We start from the raw sequence: 25,089 nt of genomic DNA, 5'->3' as shown, positions 1-25,089 counted from the left end.
GTTAGACTTAGATGGAATTACAATAGTCCAGTCTGGAAAGAATGATTGATTGTACAAGGACAGCAAAATATTGCTGGCAGAATCAGGATCTCACTTTCCTCAACATGTGAAGACTAAAAAAACATTTTTTTTACCAGAAAGTTGAGATGATCATTAAAGAAAAGTGTAGAGTCAATAATGATGCCCAAAACTTTGCTTGAGAAATCGACTGCCTGTGACACTTGGGTTGGAGATTTTAATTTGCAAGTCGATGATTTGTCTAATACCCAAACTTGATGTTTTCTTACGTATTTGCCTATTTGCAATTTGGTCACATGATAATTTGGTCACATGATAAGGACAGGTTGTTCACCCTCTCCAAGGTAGGGAGAACGAGAGGGCACTCTCTAAAATTGAAAAGGGATAGATTCCGTACGAACGTAAGGAAGTTCTTCTTCACCCAGAGAGTGGTAGAAAACTGGAATGCTCTTCCAGAGTCTGTCATAGGGGAGAAAACCCTCCAGGGATTCAAGACAAAGTTAGACAAGTTTCTGCTGGACCAGAACATACGCAGGTAGGGCTAGTCTCAGGGCCTTGGTCTTTGACCAGAGGGCTGCTGCATGAGTGGACTGCTGGGCATGATGGACCACTGGTCTGACTCAGCAGCGTCAATTCTTATGTTTAGTGAGCCTATGTTGAATCTTAATTTTTAGCTCCTGGGCTTACATGTGGCTTATATGAGGACCTGGGATGTCCAGTAGTCTGACTATATGGTGCAGACTTTCACATTTAAGGCGACGCTAATTGAAAACAAGGGATTTTTGGTTGATGATGTAGGGAAGGAAGGTAGCTAAGGCTTAGTTTGTAAGAGATGGCTTTCTGGGGCACAACAGACCTGAAGAATAGGGTAATAACTGAGTAATTGAAATAAGGAAGTCATTAGGGTTCTAGATGAGATTACTACTTGGTCCTCAAGGACCAAGCAGATTTGAAATCTGTTCCTTTGACGGGAGAGTTAGGACATATTTGGCATAAGACAGCAAATAAATATACCACAAAAATACAGGAGGTAAAACAAAAAAAAAAATCCTTTAGTTTATAATTCATAAAGCCACGAGTAGCCCAAGGCAACTGTTTTCAGTCGCTACCGGTAATAAACTGACAAAACTCTATCCAAAAGGCCTATTGATCCTTTGAGCACAGATTGTGATGATTTTTCTGCAAAGGTTGATGCTATTCAAATTGGATTTGGTAAAAAAAAAAAAAAAAAGATGGCATCCTTAGCTACAAGAGGTGAAGTCCAGATTTTGAATCACCTTTTTTTTTTTTTTTTAAATTGAAATTTTACAAATACAAAAGTATAAGAATAAAACAAAACTATAAGCTGCAGATACCAAAATATACATAATAATATGCAAAATATAGTATAGTTAAAATACAAAATAAAGTTAATTGGGATTCACATGAGTCCTTACGTATTCATCAAGAGGGGTCCAAATTTTTGTGAATCTGGCTATGTTATTTTGTTTGAATGTTATTATTTCCTCAGACTTTCTGATGACACAAAAGTGATTCCACCATTCGTATAAATGAAGCCTCAAATTGTCTTTCCAATTGGAAACAATATGGTGGATAGCTAAGGCAATCAGGAAATCAAATCTTCCTTTATATAACGGTGGTATTGATATATTCTGAATCATCTTGATTTGCATTTGAGCAACAGCTTTTTGTTTTGTTCATTTTATCTTTTGTAAGTATGATGCATTCTGCTCAGCATTTCTAGACCATTCCTGGATAATAGTTTGGAATATTAACTAATGTTAGGGAGTATTTCTTTGAGTGAAGGCGTGTTCCTTTCTTGTTTACCTAATCTGGTTTGGAACCCTATTTTACATGGCTCGTGCTGTAGCTACAGACTTGTTGCCAAGTTCAAATTCTTGCATTTTATTCAAGTTTCTATGTAGGACATAAGACAGAATCTATGTTCAAGTTTCAAGTTTCAAGTTTATTAAAATATTTGATTAAACGCTTTTCAGGATACAAAGCGTTTTACAAAGAAATAAAATTGGATATCTTAAAATTACAAATACATCGTAAATAAAAATTGTTACTTAAAAAATTAAAAAACGAACTGGGGTAACAAACACATGGAACAGTAGGAAAGGAGGGAAAAGAAAAAATACAATAAAAAAATAAAAAAAACAAGATGAGTTAATCAGGATGGGTTAGAACATAAGGATAATGTGAGAAAAGGATTTACAAACTTGAAAATCTAAGAGAAAAAAAAAAAAGGGGTATATACTCAGAGTTTAATACAAAACGATAAAATTAGGAATGAACCGAAAAATAAACTTTTAGTTAAAGGCTTCTTTAAAAAGAAAACACTTTAAACTATTTTTGAATTTATTCAAATCTTGTTCAAGTCTTAAATGAAGAGGAAGGGAGTTCCAAATGGTAGGGGCTGTAACCGAAAAAATAAGGTCACGGCGAGTACCTATGACTTTCAAAGAGGGAACATAAAGGGACGCTTGTGAGGAAGATCTGAGAACTCTAGAGGGGCTGTAGGGGATCAGAAGCCTGTCTATAAATGCAGGTGTATTATTTCTTAATGTCTTAAAGACTAATAGTGCTATTTTATAGGTGATTCTATATGAAATTGGTAGCCAGTGAGCATTTTGAAGCAGTGGTGTAACATGATCGAATTTATTTGAACCTGTGATTACCTTTATTGCAGTGTTTTGTATGATTTGGAGGCGCCTTATATCCTTAAGATATGCCCCCTTTAACAAGGAATTGCAGTAGTCTAGCAATTGTTGTCTAGCCATTGTTGGTGGCAATGAAGGATGAAGATCTCTGCATGGTGTATTATTAATCTGCTGTCCTGGATACACTGAAGAACGTGCTAATTTGAGGCTTCTGCCCATGATTGAACAAAATAGATCCTGATGGGAATGCATCAGTCCAGTATGAAAGAAGACTAGCCTAGAGATCAGAGGACCAGGCTGGCAGCCAGCAAAGCTAGTAGGTTCAAGCCCCTTTGATCTTGGGCAAGTCATTTAACCCCACCCCCAGGTTTAAACAGACAGGGAACTATGGGCTAGATTCATTAAGGACACAGATCGGATCCGTGTCCGGGGGGCTGATTCACAAATCACGACCCCAACCTCCTAACCAGATCACTCTGTAGCAATCCCAACACATGTGCAGACCATTTGTAGATGGTCTGTCCATGCGCTGGTCCTACGAGCCCGGCAGAGCTAGATTTAACTTTTTTAAAATTGGTTTTAACTTTTTCGCGAGCCCATGGTTTTAACCCATTTTAAGCCTACAGGCATGCATTTCGGGGAAGGGCAGGAGAGTCGGGGTGGCAAGAGAGATTCAGGGCGAGAGCAGGGCGGCGAGTCGGGGCGGCAGGAGAGATTCAGGGTGGCAGGAGAGATTCGGGGCAAGAGCGGGAGGTCGGGGCTCAGGGCAGAGAGCAGAGCGGCAGAAGGCAGGGCAGTTGGAAAGGACCTCAGCGACTGGTCCTCAGCAGTCGCTTATTTTTGGATCGGCCAGCCCAGTCGCTGTTTCTTTTTTATTTTAGTGAATCGCTTCCTGCCTACATTTTCATGCCGTTCCCCCTCATTTGCATGCGTGGATCGGAGGATGATCGGTACAGAGGTTAGCGAATCAGGTCGGAGGGAAATCAGGTCGTAAAGGGGTCGCTAAGTGGTCGGAAGTTGATCGGTGGGCTTAATGAAGCTACCTGAATGTAATCCACTTTGAGCTACTACAGAAAAAGGTGTGAGCTAAATCCAAAAATTAAATACAGCAAATCCAAAATATAAACGTACAAATGAGGGCAGTTTTCAAAGCCACTTAAGTGGGCCAAAATAACACTGTACCTGTGAAAATTAAGCTGTTTTGAAATTATCCACCGTCAATATGAGTAAAACTGAGCACAAAAGCCCCCTGTATGTAAAGTAATTGGTGCTGAAGAATATAGCCTCAGTCTATCAGATGGGTAGATTTCTAATGCTCAAAGCTAGGACTAGTGTTTCTTCCGGGAAAGTGAATATTAGATTGCTGTATTCATTCGTTGGCATCTCATCACTTCATTGCTAGTCAGAATCCTGCCATTAATCTGGGTTTATCATACCATGATTTTATCTAGTTTGAGGAAAATGTCAAAATTCTCATTAACATTAAGTGTTAATTTTTGTTGTGAAATAATTGCTGCGTCTCTCTCTCTCTGAAAAATAATCTTTCTCTTGCAGCTTCTTAACTCTACTTACAATAAGAGGCTGCAATTGGTGAAATGAGATTTGTGATTGTACGTTTTCACCAGGAATCCTGGCCCAGCTTCAACCACGGCTCATAATACTGAGGCCACTAAAATCTTTGCAGCCTCTCTGTGGACAGCCTGAAGAGCAGCTGCTCCTGCTTTCCAGAAAGTGGTTCTTTTGGTTTTTATAGATTGCGTCGTTTGTTTTCTTGTCAGTTGCTAGCCCACAGGAGAAATGAAGAAGAACCAGAGAACATTATTACAAGGAAAAATTTGCAAATGACTGAGATAGTTGCACTCTGTATTCTGGTTCTGGAATTACAGCAATAAACCAACGCGTGGCCAGGTTGCACTACAATTAACATAAGAATAGTCCATCAAGCCCAGTAGCCCGTCCTCACGGTGGCCAATCAAGGTCACTAGTACCTGAAAAAAAACCAAAGAGTAGCAACATTCCATGCTACCGATCCAGGGCAAGCAGTGGCTTCCCCCATGTCTTTCTCAATAACAGGCTATGGACTTTTCCTCCAAGAACTTGTCCAAACCTCTCTTAAAACCAGTTATGCTATCCGCTTTTACCACAACCTCTGGCAACGCGTTCCAGAGCTTAACTATTCTCTGAGTGAAAAAAAAACTTCCTCCTTTTGGTTTTAAAAATATTTCCCTGTAACTTCATCAAGTGTCCCCTAGTCTTTGTAATTTTTGATGGAGTGAAAAATTGATCCACTTGTACCCATTCTACTCCACTCAGGATTTATTAGACTTCAATCCTGTCTCCCCTCAGCTGTCTCTTTTTCAAGCTGAAGAGCCCTAACCTTTTTAGTCTTTCTTCATGTGAGAGGCGTTCCATCCCCTTTACCATCTTTGAACCTTTTCTAGCACCAGTATATCTTTCTTGAGACAAGGAGACCAGAATTGAATGCATGTAAATGGAAAAACCAGATTAGCTTTTCAGGAGATTAAGAGATTGCGGCATAAATTCCAACCTCAACTGGGGATGCTTAAAGATGCCAGTGGAATGATATTGAATGATCCAGAAAGCATTAAAAAGAGATAGAAAGAATATACGGAAAATTTATGCAAACAAGGCAATAAGGATAACATTGGGGAAATTGAACTGGAAACTGAAACCGAAGAAGAACCAGATATTTTAAAAGAAGTTGTCATAGCAGCAATTAAAGCTTTTTCGAAAAACAAGTCACCTGGTATCGACAGTATTCCAATTGAATTAATAAAAGGCTCAGAAGGTGCTATCACAGCCCTCATTCGACTGTGGCAACAGATTTGGAAAGAAAATCCATAGCCAACCAATTGGCGAAGATCACTGTTCATACCTATACCAAAGAAAGGTGATGTCAAGGAACTGTTCTAATGCTGGGAGCCTCGACCCTGATGAAAAGTTGAAACATGTCATGTCGGTGGAGGTGCTCCCGTGATTTATTTTCAAGATAAGTCTTGTTCATATAATTATTTATAATAAGTTCGCATAAATTTAAAGGTGATATGGTTGCGCAATTATTTTTTTTAAAAAGAGGATCCAGTGAAGAAAGTGGCTCAAACTATCCTAATATGAAATACATTTAGAAAGAAGAGCCTGCTTAGGATTCTACAGAAAACGCTTTATTAGTGGTGATTAATGAAATAGCAAATAATAAACAGTAAAAAAAAAAAAAAGTATTTTAGACTGGGTTGCTGCTGTATTTATATTTGTATTTTCCCAGTTATAGATTAGCCAATATAGGTCAGTGCACGTTGTTTTGTGGAGAAGGATTTTAGGCATGCCGTGGATTACCAGAAGAACTAACAAATCAATTCTGAAAGAGATCAAACCGGCTGTGTCACTCAAAGCCCAAATGATGAAGCTACAACTATCTTATTTTGGTCACACCATCAGAAGAGAGACCACTGGAGAAGGACATCATGTTTGGGAAGATTGAAGGAACCAGGCGAAGAGGGTGACCTGCAATCAGATGGCTGGACATGTTGAAAGCAACCATGGGGATGACACTGGAGAACCTTACCGGACTAGCATAAAACCAATTTCATTTTAGATCCTTAATTCATCAAGTCGCTAGGACTCGAGTACAAATCGATGGCACCAACAACAACAACTCCTCTTGCCTAGCCTCAAAGAGTGAATTATACATATTCCGTTAACCTAGAACAAAACCACAAATCTATGGCCAAGTACGTAAAAATTGCAATACTGGGTCAAATTAAAGTCCTTGTATAGCCCAATATTTAGATCACAACTGTTAGCAGGCTCCTATTGTACTTACCCCACGAGGGAAGCTATAGCTTTCCCCAGGATTACATACATAAGAACATAAGAGTTGCCGCTGCTGGGTCAGACCAGTGGTCCATCCTGCCTGGCAGTCCGCTCACGCGGCGGCCCCCAGGTCAAAGACCAGTGCTCTAAATGTGTCCAGCCTCACCTGCGTACGTTCCAGTTTAGCAGGAACTTATCCAACTTTGTCTTGAATCCCTGGAGGGTGTTTTCCCCTATAACAGACTCCAGAACTAGAAAAATTATATAAGATCTACAATCACTACTCCAGGAAGATGAATTACTAAAATAAATATTCCCAGCTCCACCTATGCTGGCCTTCTCTTTGCCACCTAATCTGAAACAAAAATTGATAAAAAGCAAACACCTCACGCAAGCCCACAAAGAAGAGAATGGCACACATCCTTGTGGTGTGACAAGCTGCAAAATGTGCCAGCGCATCTCAAAGATCCCGCGGTCACTCATATGGGAAAAATATTCAACATAAAGGGATCCTTCACATGGTAATCTTCTAATGTGATATATATTACTCAGAGCAAAAAGTGTAAAGAGGGGTGTTGCATTAGTGAAACAGACCAGAATCAATCTACATAGATATCATATTAAGAATTGCAATACCAACCAGGATGTCATCTCTGTCGGACAACACTTTGGAAAAACTGACCACTGCACCGATGATTTTATGGTGAGAATTAGCGAATTACACGGTGGATGTTACCTGCAGCTAACCGCGAGTAGCCGCGGGTAACCTGCCAAAACAGTGGAGGGGAGAGAGGTGCTCACCACAGGTACGGGGACAAGGCCATCCACCACCCCGTGAAGCGGTGAATAGCCTTGTCCCTGCAGTTAAGGGAGGGAACATGCGCGGCTTCTTCCTATCTACCCGAATCTATCTATCTCCCTCCCTCCCCCTTACCTTTGTAGCGTACGTGCAGTCATGCGTGTGTGGACAGAAGCTTCTCCTCTGACGCAACTTCCGGTTGCGTCAGAGGAGAAGCTTCCGCCCACACATGCATGAGACTGCACGAACACTCCGGTGGCTTTCAACAAGACTGAAACCTTAAAATGTGCCGCGAAGGTAAGGGAGAGGGAGGGAGCTGCACGGACCGTGCGAGGGGTGCCGAAGGGCTGTGAGGTGCCGAGAGGGAAGGATGGATGCTGTGGGGACGGGACGGGGACGGGGACAGATTTTTTTCCCCATTGTCTTTCTCTAGTGAGAATACTAAAAGGGACCTTTAAGACAATCCAAGAAATTTGAAATTAAAATGATAAACTATTTTAACACCTACCAGATAGGACTTAACAAAGATCTGGGCTTCCTTTCCCACTACGAAGACATTGAAAACTGCTTTGGTACCTCTCTGTCTCTCTCCCGCCCATCCCTGAAATGCTTCCTTTTTTCCTTATTTATACTGATATTTATCAGTATGTGCTTATTTCTGGTCTGAAGAAGGGTTACCTTTGAAAGATCATCATAAAATGCATTGAGTTAGTCTAATAAAAAAAAGGTATGACCTTATTTCCTTTGATTTTTGTTTTATTTCTATATATCACCCAGGATTTACCCTAATGATTTCTGGACTTTGCCTCTAGGAATTTGTCCAAATATTTTAAAACCCAAGGCTTGGTTATTTATTCAAGGTTTTCAAGTTTCAAGTTTCAAGTTTATTTACATTTGATGGATCGCCTATTACAATATCTAAGCGATGTACATATTAAAAACCAACAGTTTTTGGTAATACATATAATATTGTAGGACAAGACATTAGACAGAGGGATTGGACATACATGAATGAGTGAGTAAGAGGGGAAAAAGTTACAATTGTAATGTTTAGTGAAATTACATAAATGGGAAATACATTAGGTAAGAATGGGATAGGAATGTAAAAAAAAAAAATTTTAGTTAATTGTTATAAAAATGCAGAAAATTGGAATATATTTGTTATAAATCAAATGCATCTTGAAATAAATATGTTTTTAAAATTTTTTTAAAAGAAGTGATGTCTTTTTCAAGTTTAATAAAATTTGGGAGGGCATTCCACAAGGAAGGTGCTACGACTGAAAACATATCATTTCGTCTTGTGCCGATAACCCTCAACGACGGGATCGAAAGTAGATTCATTGAAGACGATCGTAGGGAACGAGAGGAATTATAAGGGACAATCATTTTTGATATGAATAGAGGTTCATTGAAGATTAATGTTTTATAAACCAAAAATATAACTTTAAAGGTGATTCGATGAGAGATAGGGAGCCAGTGTGATTTAATAAAAAGTGGGGTTACGTGATCATATTTTCTTGCTTTATGAATTAATTTGATTGCGGTGTTTTGGATTATTTGGAGCCGTCTCTTTTCTTTTTGGGTTATGTTAATCAAAAGAGAGTTACAATAATCTAGTTTTGAGATGATCAGTGAGTGTACTAGTATATTGATTGATTTAGAATCTAGAAAGGAGGAAATAGATCGAAGAAGCCGTAATCTATAGAAGCAAGATTTAACTATTTCACTTATATGACTGTGGAATGAAAGATCTGTATCAATTAATATTCCTAGAATTTTCAATTGAGATACTGATTCAAGTAGAGTATTATCTATTATGAATAGTATTTTTTGAATTATGTCTCCTTTCCAAGTGAAAAGCATTGTTTTTGATTTTTGAGTATTTAAAGCTAGTTTATTATTATTTAACCAGTTTTTTATTAGTTCAAGTTTGTCGTTGATAATTTTTGATGAGGTTGACTAAAAGAGCTGGGTACTAAGTAGAGTGAATTGAAGTCTACAGGTTTGAAGTTGTGTACATGACATGTGTTTAAAATTTTTAGTGCAATGTCATGTTCTTTAAGTCTTGCAGATGACTTGTGTTATTGAATTTAAAGGCATATGTCAAGTCCATTAAACTATGCTTGAACAAAGGGATGGAAGCTGCTGGGTTCTAATGGGAAGAACTTTTCTTTGCTAAGCAATTTCCAGTGTCCTCTAGCTTGGTCGAGTCCTTAAAGTCTCAGAAGGGGCTCCTTTTACTAAGCTGCGTTAGCGTCTAGCGCACATGGCAATTTAGCGCATGCTATTCTGCGCGTTAATGCCCTAACACAGCTTAGTAAAAGGAGCCCTAAGTTTTCATACACTTAGAGGGGCAGAATCAAAAAAAACGTCTAAGTCCCCTTTTGGCCTAAAGGCCTTAAACGTTGAAAGTAGAAGTAGGGAAAATGTCCATTATCACAAAACACGTCCAAAAAGAGTTTTTTTTTTTATAATGGCCTGCCTCTACGTTCAGCTGTTTAAACGCCTAGACCACCACTACGTCTACACTAACCATATAATCAACCTAAAAAAAGCCTAACACCCAAACGCCCAAAACAAGAGCTTTTAGGCGAAGGAGGAGCCAGTGCTTCGCCTAAAAGCTGGATTCTGTAACCAATGTCTGTCAAAAACACTGGTTACAGAATCCATCCCCCCCTCACAATGATCCGGGCAGGAGGGAGCCCAAGTCCTCCTGCCCCGTGGCACCCCCGAACCCCCTGACATGATCAGGGTAGGAGAGAGGCCAAGCCCTCCTGGCCCAGTGGCACCGTGACCCCCCACCCACCCAACACAATCGGGGTCAGGAGGGAGCCCAAGCCCTCCTTGCACGGTGACAGCCCCTACTCCCACCCCCACTAAAATATGACCCCCCCCACACTGCCCCAACGACCCCCCCCAACCCCCCCATCTTTAAATCGTTGGTCAGATGGACGTTGGCCAAGCCTATCCATCCGACAGGCCAGCCATTTGTTGAATGGCTGGCCTTAGGGCATGATTGGCCCAGGTGGCTCAAATCCTGCCCACAGGTGGGGCCCAAGCCCTCCTGGCCCCATCGGAATTGGCAGGATGGGAGGGGGGTTGGGGATTGCCAGGCCAGGAGGGCTTGGGCTCCCTCCTAGCCCCATTGGAATCGGCTGGGCAGGAGGGCTTGGGCTTCCTCTTGCCCGATTGTTGTAGGGGGAGGGCTCATCGCTGCAGGAGAGATGGCTCATCTCTCCTGCCACAATGATGATCGCCCACCCCCTCCAAACCACGGCACTTTGGGGTGAGCGTCGCCGGCAGGGGAGATGCCCTGCCCCGATGCTCACCCCAAAGTGCCACAGTTCGGAAAGGGGTGGGCAATCATCATCGCGGCAGGAGAGATGAGCCATCTCTCCTGCAGCGATAGGCAGGTTGCTGGGGCCGCTGAGCTGCAGCGATCAGCTCAGTGGCCTCTTTTTCGGCACTTATACCTGTTTTGACTTGGTCTAAGTCAAAACGTATAAATGCCGACTAGGCAACCTGTCAAAATCTTTGGTTATACCTGTTGTACGCCTAGGTGCAGGTCGGCCCACCGCCCGCCTTTCCCCTCCTCTAAAAATGCCTCTTTTCGCCCTATGCATTTAGAGGCAGGGGAAAGGCCTAAGCTGGTTTTAGATACGTCTAAAACCAGCTTTGATTATGAGTACTTGGACGATCAGGCTTTTTGATCGTCCAAGTACCCATTTAGGCCACTTTTTAGACTTTTTTTTTTATTATGAGCCCCCTATTTACAGCATTCTAGAAACTTTATTTAATTCCTTAAAGCAGGGCGTGATGAATTCTGTTTCATTAACCACTTGTCATTTTTAGTAAAGGAACATTTTTCTATTTTGGTAATTCATAGTACTTGTCTTCTTGAATCATGATGTGCCTAAGAAAATGTATTTTTCTTTTATGCATTAGAAGTGAGTAAAAATCTGTTCACGGGTCAAGATTTTGCTTTTATGCCAAGATCTAGATTTTATCATATGTTTCTTGAAAATCTGTTTACAAAATTCAGACTGACAGTATTACTGTTGTACTATTTTTACCCAGTGAGGAAGTACCCAGGGACTGTAATATTTATCATCACTTTTGTAAGATGTGCGCGTATATGACCTTATCAAAAATGGCTTATGTAATTTATTAATACAACAAGACAGAGGTATATCAACTGCGGGTATGGACTAATTTCATCTTTAAAAAATGAGAAATATTATCAATAAAACATCAAAGTAGTGGAAAAAATTGCTTAGTCCCATTCTACTGATGCTATAGTAGAAAAAGCTTTCAAAATTGAAAATTGCCTCTCCAGACTTTGAACCCCACTTGATACCATTCACTTTTCTCTTAGCAGATCATGTATGTATTTATGTGTGTGTGTGTGTGTATGTAGGTATAGGTGTATTATATAGATTTTATAATTTATATAATAAATCAGGAGTTCTGAACTCAAGATACACCAAACCACAGTAAATATGCATATAAGAGAGAGAGTTGTGTGTAGTGGAGACAGTTGTGGATATCATGAAAACTAGACTGGCCTGGTATGTCCCGAGGACTGGGTGAAAACCCCTGGATTAGACGAATAAACATAGAGCATGAGGGAGAGAGAGAGCATATATCCTTTCAGTGAATCCGAGGACAATATTGAGCCTTAGAAATGAGCAATTTCTCACTCATTTGCTCCCTGAAATGCGTGACTACCTTCCTGTTTATTTTGCAGACTAGAGGTCCTTAAAATTATATAACCTAAGATATGCTTCAAAGAAGTTCATTAAGTCCTTTTGTAAATCATCACAAATATATTTCAGGTTTGGACAGTAGAGAAAGAGTGCTTTAATGAGGAAGAGGAAAGAATTTAGCTAGTGGGCTTGCTTTGCATACCGTGAAAATTAGCTGCTCCTGAAGAACCGTTGAGAACATCCACCACATGGGACAATAATGGAGCCTTTAATTCTGGTGGGCAAGCTATAGGTGATCTGGGATAAGACCTCAGTGGCTACATCTATACAGAATAAGATCTGATATAGTACAGAATTCCCAACGTAGCTAGCCTCCTCATTGGTCTTGTCCCTGCTACCTCTGAACCTCGGTATTTCTTTAAGTATTAAATATTTTCATGAAATAAATTAGTTTTTAACTTAGCTTTCTTTGCTTGGGCGTTTAAACGGGACTCTGACATGGAACCACGTTTCGCTAAGGCTGTCTCAAGGAAATGCCCCTAAATAAAAAATATTTCAGAAGATAAATATCTTAGCAATGAAACATTCATCATTAGAATTATTCAAATAACTTCTTACCGACATGCAGACCCGCTGTCATTCTCAAATCTTTTACAACATGGCGGAGGCATCTGTGCGGATATTTAAATATCTACTTATCATGTGACTATTTGAACCAATCAAAACAGCGCACTCTGCAGAGCACCGGGAGATTTAAAATTAGGTCAGAGACATCCATTCTACCTCACTGTTCAGTCCCAAAAGTGTAACTGTATTCAAGTCAAAAATCCAATTCTGCATGATATTAACAAAAATAGCATTAAAATGTTATGTAAATGTAAAAGAATGAAATAAAAAAAACACAAATTGTAGAACAAAATCTTTTCCAGAGAAAGGAAAATGGTAAAACCAGAGGACATAATTTGAGGTTCAGGGGTGGTGGATTCAAAGACAATGTTAGAAAATTCTACTTTACGGAGAGGGTGGTGGATGCCTGGAATGTGCTCCCGAGAGAGGTGGTGGAGAGTAAAACGGTGACTGAGTTCAAAGAAATCATGGGATGAACACAGAGGATCTATAATCAGAAAATAATAGTAAATATTGAACTAGGCCAGTACTGGGCAGACATGCACGGTAAGGCTAGACTCACTTAGGGCACTGGACTTTGACCTAAGGGTTGCCGCGGGAGCGGACTGCTGGGCATGATGGACCACTGGTCTGACCCAGCAGCGGCCATTCTTATGTCTGTGTCTGTATATGGCCGTTTGGGGGAGGATGGGCTGGCGAGGGCTTCAATGGCTGGGAGGGTGTACGTGAGCTGGAGTGAGCTTTGACAGAGACTTTGGCAGTTGGAACCCAAGCACAGTACCAGGTAGAGCTTTGGATTCTTGCCCAGAAATAGCTAAGAAGAGAAAATTTAAATTGAATCAGGTTGAGCAGACTGGATGGACCATTCGGGTCTTTATCTTCCGAAGTTATGTGTACCTGGAGCCTGACACACATGAGTTTGTGCTTGCTGAAAAAAAGCCAAAACCAGAGTAACGAATATGAAAAAATGTGTGACTTCTCCACCAAAGTGTACTAAACTATGTGAATATAGTCGCCCTCTCTTTTACAAAGCCGCGCTAGCGTTTTTAGCGCCGGCCGCTGCGATAACAGCTCGGACGCTCATAGGAATTCTGTGAGCATCCGAGCTGTTACCGCGGCAACCGGGGCTAAAAACGGTAGCGTGGCTTTATAAAGGAGGGGGTAAATGAATCATTATTTCTCATTTGATAGTCTAAGAAATTATTATATAAAATTCACCAGATGTGTTCAGCAAGTGAGCCAACTGCCAGTATTATAACGGACATGATGCGCTGGCGTCGAGATACACCATGTCCAGCTTGAGATATCGAAGAGTGTAAATAAATAAACTTAGAACAAGTAAATGAAGGTTCTCTCAGCAACCTATAATGTACCAAAATACAGTAGCCCCCTCTTCTACGAAACTGCCCTAGCGGTTTGTAGCGCAGAGAGCCGCGCTGAATGGTCTGCGCTGCTCCCGACGCTCATTGAGTTCCTATGAGTGTCAGGAGCAGCGTGGGCTATTCAGAGCGGCTCTCTGCACTAAAAACCGCTAGCGTAGTTTCGTATAAGAGGGGGTATGTGATAAAAGATTAATGCCTTAAAATGCACTGGATGGAAAATGCAAAATATAGGCAGCCATCAGAAATATAAATATACATACTGATGGGAAATAGCATAAATGACTGGTATGAGAAAATAGGAGAGAATAGCGATTCCTTTGCTATGAGGCAACGTGCAAAAAATGTTACATGACATAAAGAATATATGACAATATGAGGATGCGTCATTCCTTAGCTATAAGGCATTGTCTGAAAATCTCTGACAAAAAAACAAGAGAGCTAGCTAAAGTCCAAAACAGAAAATCTCTCATGGTGCCAATGGCCTGGATTTCAACTACTCCATCCGACCTCAGTGATGTCACTAAGCTACGAGTCATCCAGATGCAACGAAATTGACATTAAAGGAAAAGTAGACTGAATACCTCTGATTTCCATTTAGAGAGGCAGCTCTGAGGTGAACTTTACTTTTTTTGGGCAGATATATTAACTTTTATGCCTGGGCACAATATTTTTGCCTGTTTGAATTCAAACAGTGAGCTGCAAAAAGCATTATTAGCATGGACTCTAAAATGGAGATTGCCAAGATGCCCTAGAACCCCAAATGTAAATTATTGAGCAATGCGAAAGATGTGACTATCTAGTGTTGAAAAAGTGGGAAAGGAACCGGAGATAATGTACTAAAACAGTCTGTATTTCGTATTGGATTCAAGTGTTTCTTCAGCACTTTGATCCTATACGAAATACAGACTGTTTACATTATCTCTGGTTGATGTGTCCAGTTCCTTCCCCACTTTTTTGTAACTGCTGCTCCTTGTCCTCGCTGGGATTCCAGGGTTCTGCTCTCTCTTGGTTTTCTTCCTATCTCTTCCATTGTTTCTTCAGTGTATGCCATCCCACTATCAATTGGTGTACCTCAAGGCTCTGTCCTGGGACCACTCCTTTTCTCAATCTACACTTGCTCACTGGAGCGCTGATCTCCTCCCATGGTTTCCAGTATCACCACTATGCCAACGACTCCCAGATCTACCTCTCCACACCAGATATCTCTTCTGCAACCCAGATCCAAGTGTCAGCCCGCCAGTTCAACATTGCCACCTGGATGTCTCATTGCCATCGAAAACTGAATATGGCTAAAACGGAGTTGCTCATCTACCCACCTCCCCACTTCCCCCGTTCTCTGTCGCTGTGGACAACACTCTCATCCTCCCTGTCTTGTCTGCTCGTAATCTCGGGGTCATCTTTTACTAAAACCTGCTTCTTCTTCCTCTATAATATCACCAAAATCTGACCCTTCCTCTCCGAGCACACTACAAAAACCCTTATCCACACCCTCATCACATCACGCTTAGATTACTGCAACTCCCTACTCTCAGGTCTGCCACTCTGCCATCTTTCCATCCTCCAATCTGCCCAGAATTCAGCTGCACGACTGATATTCCATGAGAGCTGCTATACTCGCCTTACCCCTCTCCTAAAGACATTTCACTGGTTTCCCATCTATTTCAGAATACAATTCAGACTCCTCTTACTGGCCTACAAATGCATCCACTATCTCACTTATTTTCTCTTATGTTCCCCAATGAGCTCTGCTCAGCTGGTAAGTCCCTCCTAACTGTGCTATCCTCCTCCTCTGCCAACTCCAGAGTCTGTCCCTTCTACCTTGCTGCGCCATTTGCTTGGAATAAACTGCCCGAATCCCTACGGCGGGCTCCGTCTCTGGCAGTCTTCAAGTCCAAGTTAAAAGCCCACCTCTTTGAGATTGCTTTCAGCTCCTCTTACCTTGGGTTCTACATCTCCAACCCTGTCTGTCCAAGTTAGATTGTATGCTCTTCCGAGCAGGGACCGTCTATTAAATGGTGAATGTACAGTGCTGCGTATGCCTTTCAGCGCTATAGAAAAGGTGACAATGAAAGCCCTAAGGATGCTTGGGTGCATGGGGAAAGAAATGGCCAGCAAGAAAAGAAGGTGATAATGACTGTACCCTGTTGTACTTTGTTTACTGATATATATATATATATATATATATATAACAATTGCCTTACCGCCCTCATCTCCAACTCTCCACCCTACCACCTGTTCAGGAAGTCACTAAAAACCTACCTCTTCGACAAATTCCGCTAACGCTGCCTTCCCCCCTTCCCTGCACCCTCCTGACCTCGACATGCCTCCATTCCCTCTGACTACGCCCCCCTCCCAAGCCACTATGGCCTCTCTTTCTCAAGCTCTGTTTTATCTAATTGCCCTGCCTTTTCATAGCCTCATATTTAACATCACTGTAAATGTACCACCGCTTTAACATGGAACATCGCTGTATACGTACAGTCTCTTCTTTAGTATATGCCTTTTTATTACTGCTATTTATGTAACACCTTTGTAAATGTAATAACACTGTAATATGTATCATCGCTGTAAATGTACAGTCTCTTCTATTGTTAACCACATTGAACTTCCATGGTATTGCGGGATACAAGAATAAAGTTATTATTATTATTATTATATATATCTATGTTTGCTAATATATATATATATATATTTATTTTTTTTTAAACATTATAAAACAAGTGCCTGAAACAACATCTACTGCAATAAACTGGAAGGGTTAAAATCTTGTCTTTTCATCAGTTGCAATTAAATAAAACTTAATTAATTGCAACTGATGAAAAGACAACATTTTTCCCTTCCAGTTTATTGCAGTAGATGTTGTTTCAGGCACTTGTTTTATTATGTTTTAAATAAAAACCAAGGTTCATGCTGCCATGACTTGCTTGACACCCTTCTGGGAACCATCAGGAAGATATTGTGAAACCAAAGAGCTGTGAAGCTATCGAAATGCTTTTTATTTGTATACGGCAGCCCAGAAGTTCAGATACAAATCACAAATCCATAGTTGTTTGCTCCTTTGAAGGATATGCTGCATTCTCTGTGTTATCGACTCTGTCTGATCTTATCTGCCTGTTTTCTATCACTTTTCTTGCCTGTCACAGATAGTATTTCTTTTCCATCTATTTTTGTTGTTGTTGTTTAGCTTGTAAACTGCTTTGATTGTTTTTTTAAAGGCGGTATTTCAAGAGGCTAATTAACATAAGTCTGATTACACATCATTTAGAGCAGTGTTTTTCAACCTTTTTACACCTATGGACCGGCAGAAATAAAAGAATTATTCTGTGGACCGGCATCAGTCCGTGGACCGGCGGTTGAAGAACACGGAGCTAAGTCGTGGGCCAGACCCCGCCCATCTCTACCCAATCTCCACCCCAGACCCCGCCCCCATAATAGTACTAATTGCATCTTGCACGTCCCTTGCCTCATCTGGAAGCCTTCCCTCTGACGTTGCAACGTCAGAGAGAAGGCTTCCGGTTCAGGCGCAGGACGCCCGTAGGAGCCACTGCCCGTGGCTTTGTGCATTGAATCAGTTAAGAAGAGGGAGCTGGCTCGAAGATAACACCGCATCGATTGCACTGTGGACCGGCAGTTAAAGAACACTGTTTTGGGCCTGATATACGTGCCGGCCCTATGGACCGGCAGGAAATTTCTGTGGACCGGCACTGGTCCATGGACCGGTGGTTGAAGAACACTGAGTTAGAGTACAGCCCACACCTTCAAAAATATAAGATGGAATCCAGAGGGCTACTAAAATGGTCAGTGGTCTTCATCATAACGCTTATAGGAATAGATTTAAAGATCTCAATGTGTATACTTTAGAAGAAAGGCAGGAGAGAGGATATATTATAGAGTCATTAACTAACTCCATGGCATAAAGACACAGGTGGCAAGTCTTTAAATTGCAAAGGAGTTCTCAAATAAGGGGGGGAATAGGATAAAAGGTGAAAAGTTAAACTCAGGAATAATCTAAGGAAAGGATATCCAATGTGGTGGAGGTGAAGACTGTATCTGAATTCAAGCAAACTTAGGGACAAGGTCATAGGATCTCTAAAGGAGAGAAAGGGATAGTAGATAATATGGATGCAGGGCAAACTGGATAAACCATGTGGTCTTTGATCTGCTTTCGATTTTCTTTGTTTATGTTTCTTGAATAACTGATGGTTAAATTTGTCAAATGCTGAAGTCGGGTCCAATAAAACAAGGTTGTTCTTACCTTTGTCAAAGCTAAGCCTTATATCATTCAATAGAGAAACCAATAGTGTGTGTCCCGTGGCCATTTTAAAACCTAAACTGATGAGAATTAAAGGAATTTTTCCAGGTACAGCCAGTGTACTTTGCATGTGATCTTTTGAGCAGATGATCCAGAACAATAAAATAATACAGATACTTGTGCAAATGTCATAAACATGCATGGTTTTCGTTATCTGATATCTCCTTGCTGTCTGTCATTGTCATGCAGTGGAATACTGGGTGCACTTTTAGCCTGACAAAGGACAGTTTTCAGCTGAGCCATCTTACCTGTCGAAATGGCTTTGAAAGCAGTTCTCTGAATATTCCATTCCAAAGGATTCTTGTTAGGGGGGGAGAGGAGGGGAGAGTGCTCCATGTACTTTATTTGCTGCAGTGAAAAGTTGTTGCTATAAAGGTGTCCTTTTCTTATGTTATAATATCTTAAGATGTACAGAATGATAGCAAGATGGCAATTTAAAATCTTTAATTTGCAAAAGGAGCAATTATTTGCAGTGAAATTTGGAAGTTCGTTTTGAGCCAAATAAAAGTAGCTTATTCCCCCCTATTCTGTTATCACACAAATCCTGCATCCGCTATAATAATTCCCTTAGAGTGCATGCACACTTCAAACCTGGTGGCTCCGTGCATCCGTAGCTCCGTGGCTTCGCATGCACAGTAGAAGGAGTCAGCGGTGGTTTCTTCTGCGCATACGGAGGCACGTGAAGCAGGGATGCACAGAGGCGACTCCCCCTCCCGCCCTCACTCCGTGTAACAGCGATGTCAAACTTGCGGCCCCCCCAGGTACTGTTCTGCGGGCCACGGTCTGGCCGGCTCCCTTATCCTTGCCGTAGTTATTTTTAAGTTCAAAGCTGCTGCAGCGGCTCCTCTCACGAGCCACACCTACGTTGGAAGCCTCTCTGACATCAAGTCAGAGAAGGCTTCTGACACAGGCGCGGATCATGAGAGGAGCCGCCACGGAAGCTTTAAACTAAAAAAATAACTTCGGCTAGGGTAAGGGAGCTGGCCAGAAACGCTGTTGCACAGGGAAGTGGGGTGGGAGGAGGGAAATGCTGCTGCTTCTGCATAGGGATGGAGGGGGAGGAAATGCTGCTGCTGCACAGGGAAGTGTGGTGGGGGAGGGAAATGCTGCTGCTGCACAGGGAAGTGGGGGGGGAGGGAAATGCTGTTGCACAGGGAAGTCGGGGGGAGAGGGAAAGGGGGCCAGGGAGTGAACTTGCTTTGCTTTGGAGGAGGGGTGTGCTGGGGGGAAGGGAGCAATATTGGTTTGCTTTGGGGGGGAGACAGAAGGGGGCCTCGGAGAAAGACAAAGAAAGGCAGGCAGGGGGCCACAGAGAGACAAAAAGACAGGTATGCAGCACACGAGAATGAAAGACAGCGGGCAGGGAGAGAGACAGAAAGAAAGACAGATGGCCAGGGGGCCAGGGAGAGAGACAGGCAGAAAGAAAGACAGACAGACAAAGGGGGACAGACAGATAGAAAGAAAGACAAACAAAGGGGGTAGGGAGAGAGAAAGAAAGAAAGACAGCGGGAGGGAGAGAGGGAAAGAAAGATAGACAGTGGGAGGGAGACAGAAAGAAAGGAAGAAAGAGACAGGGGCAGGGAGAGAGACAGAAAGACAGACAGACAAAGGAGACCAGGGAGAGAGACAGACAGAAAGAAAGACAGACAGCAGGAGAGAGAGAAAGAAAGGAAAAAAGAGACAGGATCAGGGAGAGAGACAGAAACACAGAAACAGACAAAGGGGGCCAGGGAGAGAGACAGACAGGAAGAAAGACAGACAGCAGGAGGGAGAGAGATAGAAAGAGGGAGTTTTCCCCTATAACAGCCTCCGGAAGTGGTAGAAAGCTGGAATGCTCTTCCGGAGGCTGTTATAGGGGAAAACACCCTCCAGGGATTCAAGACAAAGTTAGACAAGTTCCTGCTGAACAAGAACGTGCGCTGTTAGGGCTAGTCTCGGTTAGGATGCTGGTCTTTGACCAGAGGGCCATCACATGAGCGGACTGCTGGGCATGATGGACAACTGGTCTGAACCAGCAGCGGCAATTCTTATGTTCTTAAGAAAGGAAGAAAGAGACAGGGGCAGGGAGAGAGACAGAAAAAAAGAAAGATAGACAGACAGACGTATATTCTAGCACCCGTTAATGTAACGGGCTTAAACACTAGTATTGCCATATTGTATGTGATATGGAGATATTAATTCCCAGAAATGTTGAATAGAGGAAATTTGTTATCTCTATTCATCTGTAATATTTTGTGCACTAGATTACCTCATAAGTGTCCAAGCAAAAAAATATTTAAGAAAATATATACCTAGCATGCCCTATGATTATATAACACAAATATAGCCTAGGACACATTTTGTATAACTCGTGGCAAAGCCATACATTTGATATAATTTAGTTGTTTCCGAAGAGAATGGTTTAGATGCTCAAAGAAGAATTAGAGGGACTTTATTCTCTAACACTAGCATGAGCTAAATACCGAGCCACCAGGTCTATTCCTACGGGTGGCTCGGCATTTAGCTTGTGCTGCTAGTCAGTGTGGCTTGATTAAAAATGGGAAGGGGGGAGTGGAAGAGAGTAGACTAACCATTGTACTGTTATCTCTGCAGAGCAACCCCACATATTTCAAGAATATTCAGAAGTACAGTCCTCATATTCTGAAGCAATTCTGGTGATTTTAAGAAACCAGAGAAATATATACAGAGAGCCAAACTTAGGAGCCTAAATTTCATCAAAATGTGTTTGCCTTTCATGGACTGTGCTTTAGGGGCCTAGTGCTGAAGTCATTACTAAGATCCCAACCTTTCTCCCCAAGCCTAAATGCATCCCCTTAGCCTCCTAAAATTATAAGAACCTAAGAATTGCCGCTGCTAGGTCAGACCAGTGGTCCATCGTGTCCAGCAGTCCGCTCACTCGGCGGCCCTCTGGTCAAAGACCAGCGCCCTAACTGAGACTAGCCCTACCAGTGTATGTTCTGGCTCAGCAGGAACTTGTCTAACTTTGTCTTGAATTCCTGGAGGGCGTTTTCCCTATGACAGACTCTGGAAACAAAGAGCATACATTTTCAGAGTTAGGAGTTTAAGCCACACTGTATAGGTACACACACATGAAAATGCATGTCTTGACTTCTGTTCTACATTCCATAATTTTTTTTTCTTTTCTTTTTATTGCACCAGAGGCCGTTTTACATTTTCTGAACTTGAAGCCTCATTATTGCTATGAGTGGAGTACAATGCAGTGCTTCTTTGCATTAAAGATTTAACATCCAATTAAAAAAAAAGCTGCTTTGTTAGCCTAATGAGCATGCAACCACAGAATAGCCCAAGTTTGGATTAAAGCTGTCCAAAATCAAATGTGCAGAGTCAGGGCTGGTTCTTCTCTACCGCCCTCCCCTCATTTCAGCGTATGGTGTCTCAGGTTTTCATAATGTGTGTTTGTTTTTCTTCTTAGGATACGTGTTCTGTATGTTGCATCGTCTCCCGGAACAACACGACTGCACGTTCGATCACATGGGCCGGGGCCGCGAGGAAGCCATTATGAAAATGGTGAAACTGGACCGTAAAGTGGGCCGATCATGCCAGCGCATTGGAGAGGGCTGCTCCTGAGTGCCGCACTCTGGAACCTCACCGCTCTTTCCCTTAGCTCACTGATATTAGCCTTATTTAGGACAAAGTCAGCCAGGCTCTCTGTACTGGGGCAAGATACAGGTTATGGCCAATCCAGGTTTCTTTTAAATAGCCAACCATGCCAGTCCAGGAGTGTTGGGAGCTGGTGATGGTTAAAGTATAGAGTGGCTAGTGGGCATCTTAATAACCAGCCACAAGTGGAACAAAGACACCAGGAATTTGGTAAATGTTTGTCTATCTCAGTATGGCTAGTTAATTTATAAGAAAAACAGTTCCAAAGGATTTTCTACTTGAAGGAACCAGAGGCCTCTTCACAAGTGTACTGTCACATTAACTAGTAAATAGAAAAATGCCATTAAATAAAATAAAAGGGAAACCCCTGCATTATAGCACAGCAGGAGAACACTGAAACCATATCGGAAGCTATTTTATCTGACAGGTGGAGCACAGCCATATCCCGATTGGTCACTCCTTTCTTCCTAGACATGTGTGGCTAATGGGGATTTAGTATTAGCATCAGGGTCTCCCACTCAAATCAGTTTCTATCAGAACCATCTGATTGTTTAAAAAAAAAAATTGTACTTAAAAAACCCAACTTTGGATTTCATTTCATCCTACCTGTCATCCATAGAGTTTTCCAGCTTTGTGTAAGCCCCTGACAGTGACTAGCAGACCTTTGCAGCCCTGTCCAGCAGCCTAGGCCTCATTAGCTCATGTTTGTCACTTGCTGAGGGGCAGGGATTTCTGATCAAATGAGGATAGCAACGGTTGGCTTCTGCAGGCCACCTTTCTATAGCTATACTATATATTGGGAATAATGTAGACATTTTGGTCACAAACTAAATTCAGTAACAGTATTGGGGAACAATCGGGGGCGAAAACCGGCATTGCCAATTTATCTTTGTACTCCTCAACTCCTGGTGTTGATGGGATATTAAAAAAAAAAAATTAAATTCAGTAAGGGCTAACAGCCAAATTTACATACAGCCAGAGGGTTACAGGGAGAGCTGGGCCCAGAGACTGTACGAATCAAGTGTCATGAGAAAGTGTGGAAGGAATTATGTCCGAGGAGACAGCTCGAAATTCTAGTCTGTCTCAGTCAGATGCAGAAGTGGCATGGGCCATGTCAATTTTTGGCAAACGTGCCATGTAGCCTCTTTTTGGCACAGTTCATGCAGGCAGAAAGAGTTTTGGTCTGTGTAGCACTGTTTTCTCTTAATGATGATAAAGCATTAACAATCATATTTAGCATTACAGTGTGACTGAGGGCACGGAAAGATTTGATCATTAGCTGAATTAGTAAGTTTCACAGAGTAGGTTGATTACTGCTCTGTAAGCATAGGATTTGAATAAGAATTGCCACCCTCTTAGCTTAATGGGCACGACCCTGGCCATCCTCTTTAGCTCTTTGCTGCAACAGACTGAACGTTTGAACACCAGAGAAAGTGAGAGTGTGATCTTCAGCCTGAAAATGCTCAAGATGTGTCTGTTGAGGAACGGCACATGACCAGTGAGGTACTTCATTGTGAAATGTTCACATATTTTTCTGCGGTTCTTTTGATTTGTTTTTGGTTTTTTTTGTTGATCTTGTTCATTTTTATGGAACTGGTACCAGATTTTCCCAATTCCTCTTGTCTTTGATAAGAGTCCATCAGAAGGCGTCTAACAAGACACCCTCTCAACTGATGCCAACAAGAGTTTAAAAAAAAAAAAAAAAAAAAGCCTTGATGCCAGCTGCTGTAGCATTGTACTTTGCCCGCCTGATTGCTGTCCTAGCATTGAGAAAACATTCAGAACGATTGGCAAGAGTGTGTTATTTCTTAACGAACACTGGTGAGAACTGTCCGTGGTCCTGATCTCTTTGCAGTTACACATGTATGATTAGCTTTGAATGAACTCCAGTTACTCCTCTAACACTACTTGCTGACAGCTCACCTGGATCAACAATCATGCTCACTTAAAAAAGAAAAAAAAGAGAAAAAAAAAAAAATATCAAAGGATGATTGAGGGGGTGGGGGTTCTTCCTTCACAGGATCTGTTCTGTGAAGTTTATTAAAAGGTAAAGAAAAATTTAAGTTCTTGTATCTTACAAAAAAAAATCTTATTTAACACTTTTATGTTCTAGATTTACTTATACATGTAACCTAGAACTGTTTTAGTTTAACATTGTAAAAAAAATATTAAGAGATTCTTGTAACTTTATTCTTTTTTTTTTTTCCTTCCCTGCTCCCTGCTGGAAAAATATTAAATCAATCAGATTAAAGTTTGAATTGATTTCTGATTTCAGTGAGCTGCTTTCTAAATATGATGACCTAACATTTAAAGCAACATAAGATTCAATGCTGTAAACACCAAAGAGTTTTGCAGCAAGAAAGATTTAAAAAAGTCATAGACAATACCTTTGCATTGGGCTAAAGCAGTGTAGAACTGAGACCAATCCCCTGCCTGGGTTCATAGTCATTCACGTGCGAGACTTCAGCGCGCCAACATTGCAGTGCCGACAGTTCGGTGCAAGACACCAGCACGCCGCCTAAAAAGTGACTTTTAAACAGCTCCGACTCGGGGTGTGAGTGGGGAAACTCCCCCCCCAGTTTACTTCATACTCTTCGCGCTGCCGTTGGGGGAGTTTGGGGGGGTTGGAACCCTCCATTATAGAGTAAACTTAACTTTTTCCTGAATTTTTAGGAAAAAGTTAAGTTTTCTCTATAATATGGGGGTTGCACCCCCCATAACCCCCAACGGCAGCGCGAACAGTCTGAAGTAAAATCCCACACCCCCTGTCGGAGCTCTTTAAAAGTCACTTTTTAGGCAGCACACTGGTGTCTTGCGCCAAATTGTCGGCGCTGCAATGTCGGCGTGCTGAAGTCTCATGCGCTTTTGTCCTGTCACCCCCTGCCTGTCCTTAAGCCCTACCAGAGCTACAAAGGTTGACTTAGAATATGTGCTCTTAGTTTTTTATAATATAGGTAGGTTTGTGCAATCACCTCTTAAACAGCTCCAGTGATCCTGGGAACAGAGAGATGTTATATCTGGGCTCTCTCATCTGTATCAGGGTATCCTGTGCAGAAGTTCCTGATATTTTTATTAATTGTCACAGTTAGACACTGCAGACATTCCATATTTGTCAGGAATGTTTAAT

At 41.7% G+C, this 25,089-nt stretch overlaps 1 protein-coding gene across 1 annotated transcript in view; it reads left to right on the top strand.

The window, feature by feature from the left end:
* The window catches only part of ZFAND3 (zinc finger AN1-type containing 3), a 499,096-nt gene extending 475,047 nt beyond the window's left edge, over window positions 1-24,049 (top strand). The window contains exon 6 of the mRNA XM_033938373.1: window positions 21,775-24,049. Coding sequence (XP_033794264.1) covers window positions 21,775-21,929 — 155 coding nt within the window. The 3' untranslated portion in view covers window positions 21,930-24,049. The remainder of the gene's footprint in view (window positions 1-21,774) is intronic.
* Window positions 24,050-25,089: the final 1,040 nt, after the last annotated feature.

The sequence above is a fragment of the Geotrypetes seraphini genome, chromosome 3 (genome assembly GCF_902459505.1).
Source record: "Geotrypetes seraphini chromosome 3, aGeoSer1.1, whole genome shotgun sequence".
NCBI classification, from domain to species: Eukaryota; Metazoa; Chordata; class Amphibia; order Gymnophiona; family Dermophiidae; genus Geotrypetes; species Geotrypetes seraphini.
The sequence above is the reverse complement of the archived record's forward strand: the minus strand, read 5'-3'. Positions and strand labels throughout refer to the sequence as shown.